The sequence below is a fragment of the Chanodichthys erythropterus genome, chromosome 19 (assembly GCF_024489055.1).
Source record: "Chanodichthys erythropterus isolate Z2021 chromosome 19, ASM2448905v1, whole genome shotgun sequence".
Classification (NCBI taxonomy): Eukaryota; Metazoa; Chordata; class Actinopteri; order Cypriniformes; family Xenocyprididae; genus Chanodichthys; species Chanodichthys erythropterus.
Genome location: NC_090239.1, coordinates 31,193,667 through 31,195,841, shown reverse-complemented (window position 1 = coordinate 31,195,841; position 2,175 = coordinate 31,193,667). Strand labels below are relative to the sequence as shown.

General features: G+C 42.3%; 1 protein-coding gene across 1 annotated transcript; it reads right to left on the bottom strand.

The window, feature by feature from the left end:
* Positions 1-887: 887 nt before the first annotated feature.
* Positions 888-1,688, bottom strand: lrrc3ca (leucine rich repeat containing 3Ca). Its single transcript, XM_067370004.1, has one exon. The coding sequence runs from the start codon at positions 1,686-1,688 to the stop codon at positions 888-890; it is 801 nt and encodes a 266-aa protein (XP_067226105.1).
* Positions 1,689-2,175: the final 487 nt, after the last annotated feature.

Sequence of the window (2,175 nt, the reverse complement as noted above, 5' to 3'; positions counted from 1 at the left end):
AAAAAAAAAAAAAAAAAATGCCACAGGGTGTTTTCCCTTGAAAAGACTATAATAGTGATTTATCTTACACTGACTGATCATGAAAATAACAAGCCAACCTGTTTATTTCTTTTAAGTCATGTCATTAACGCTGCAGGATTCTTAAAGAAAGTAGCTTTTCTGTGCTTCCCTAAAAACCTAACCACTGAGTATCAAAGCAATCTACAGTGCTTTTTACTTTTGCACAGTTTGTATACTATGTTTACTGAGACACCTGAAAAATCGTTGATGCATGCAAGAATGTGTTGCTCTGTAAAATTTTGATGCTGCCTGCAGGGACAACAACAGTACTTTTTGTAAATACCCAGTAGGATGAGTGCTTTACGCTCCGTGTGTTGCATGTCAAATGGAGATCTGACTGAAAAAACAACCACAAAAAAAGAAAAAAAACAAAACAAAAAAAAAAACAGACAAACGCCTCCTTTAAAAGCGTGCAGAGTAGAAAAACCTCTTAGTCAAGATGAGCCTCAAGCCCGGCCATTTCTGAATCAATTATTCATCGGAATTGGATTAGATGGCCTCTGTGATTTCCCTACTTCTGTCTCTAGTCATCTCTGTCCATCCGCGTGTCTGTGGATGGTTTCTGTCTAAGCATGATATGTTACACATTTCCCTATTGTGGACATTGCACTCCACTGGCCATGAAGCATCCTATGTCAAAAGTTCTTTCTGATTCTTTGGGAGGGTACAGATCAATCCTGAGTGGTAACTTGTGGTGTTATCTTTGTTTTTCCAAGGATTTAATCAATTTTAAACTTTGGAGACATGTAGCCCATTGCCAAGTGTGCCCATTGCCTTTTGGCAGCCTGAGAAGCTTCCTCCACATGTCATGAGCACTTGGCCTGGTGCTATACCACAGTGCTGATGGTGGAAGACTCCTCAGACTTGCCCTGCCTGCTGGGCAGAGACTTGAGATATTCCAGGTGGCGCCTGGCATCTTCCTGATTGTGTCTCACATAGTAGACCAGGTAGGAGATGACCATGGTGAACCATCCAAACATGGTCACCAACATGGCCACGTCCGTGGTCTTTTTGAGCACCACACACAGGTCCAGGTCTTTGGCCAGCAGGAAAGGCACACCTTGGGCTCCAGAGTCTGAGGGTTCAGACGTCTGACAGATAATGCCAGTCAAAGACACGGGCTCTAGGTCCAGGCGTGGAAGGGCTGTCTGCAGCCTGCAGTCACAGTGCCAGGGGTTTCCTGTGAGATTTGATCTTGCTCTAACACCTTCAAAGGCATCTGGGTCCAGCATCGTGAGCTGGTTGGACGAGAGATCCAGAAACTGTAGTGAGGCTGCCAAGCCTCTAAAGGCTCCAGGTTCAAGCAAAGCCAGTTCATTATGGGAAAGATCTAGTTCAGCTAGCAGTGGAAGATCATGAAAAGCATTGGCAGGGATGCTGGTCAGGAGGTTGTAGTCCAGGTAGAGACGTCGTGTGTCATTGGGAATGTCCTGAGGGATCTCAGTAAGATGCAGGTTGCTGCAGCGCATGGTCTTGCCACCAAATGAGCCCTCGCTGTCTGAACAGTAACAACGTTTGGAGCAGGAAGTTGCAGCGTGGTGGAAACACAGTGTCATCAGCACCAAGCTGTGAAACAGCAACCACATGACCACAGAGTGCCGAAGTAGCCAACCTGAGGGTAGCAGCATTGTGGGACGGCGAGCATAATCCCTTTAGAGTACGACCTGTGCTGAGAGCATCCAGGAGGCTGTATCCAACATCAAAATCTCCAACAGCTTGCAAGCCTAGAAGATTGAAGAATACCATAACCAGTTAATAGAGAATATATTTTCTTTAATGTTTCAGACTTCTTGGAATGTCAGTGTACTTCATGTGTGCAATGTTTTTGAAGTATGAGAATGTTAAGATGTTTACTGATTAAAACATTTGGTGGAAAATGATTCATCTAACTGAAACAAATGACCCCTAAACCATTTCAGAGCAAATGCATAAATATTGAGATATATTTCAAACGTTGCCAAAAGAATATATAATGCAGATATCTTTATATATATATATATATATATATATATATATATATATATATATATATATATATATATATATATATATATATTACCCAGTTCTATTTAATACTTTTTAACCCTCTGGCCCTCTTCGTTTAGGAGTCAGACT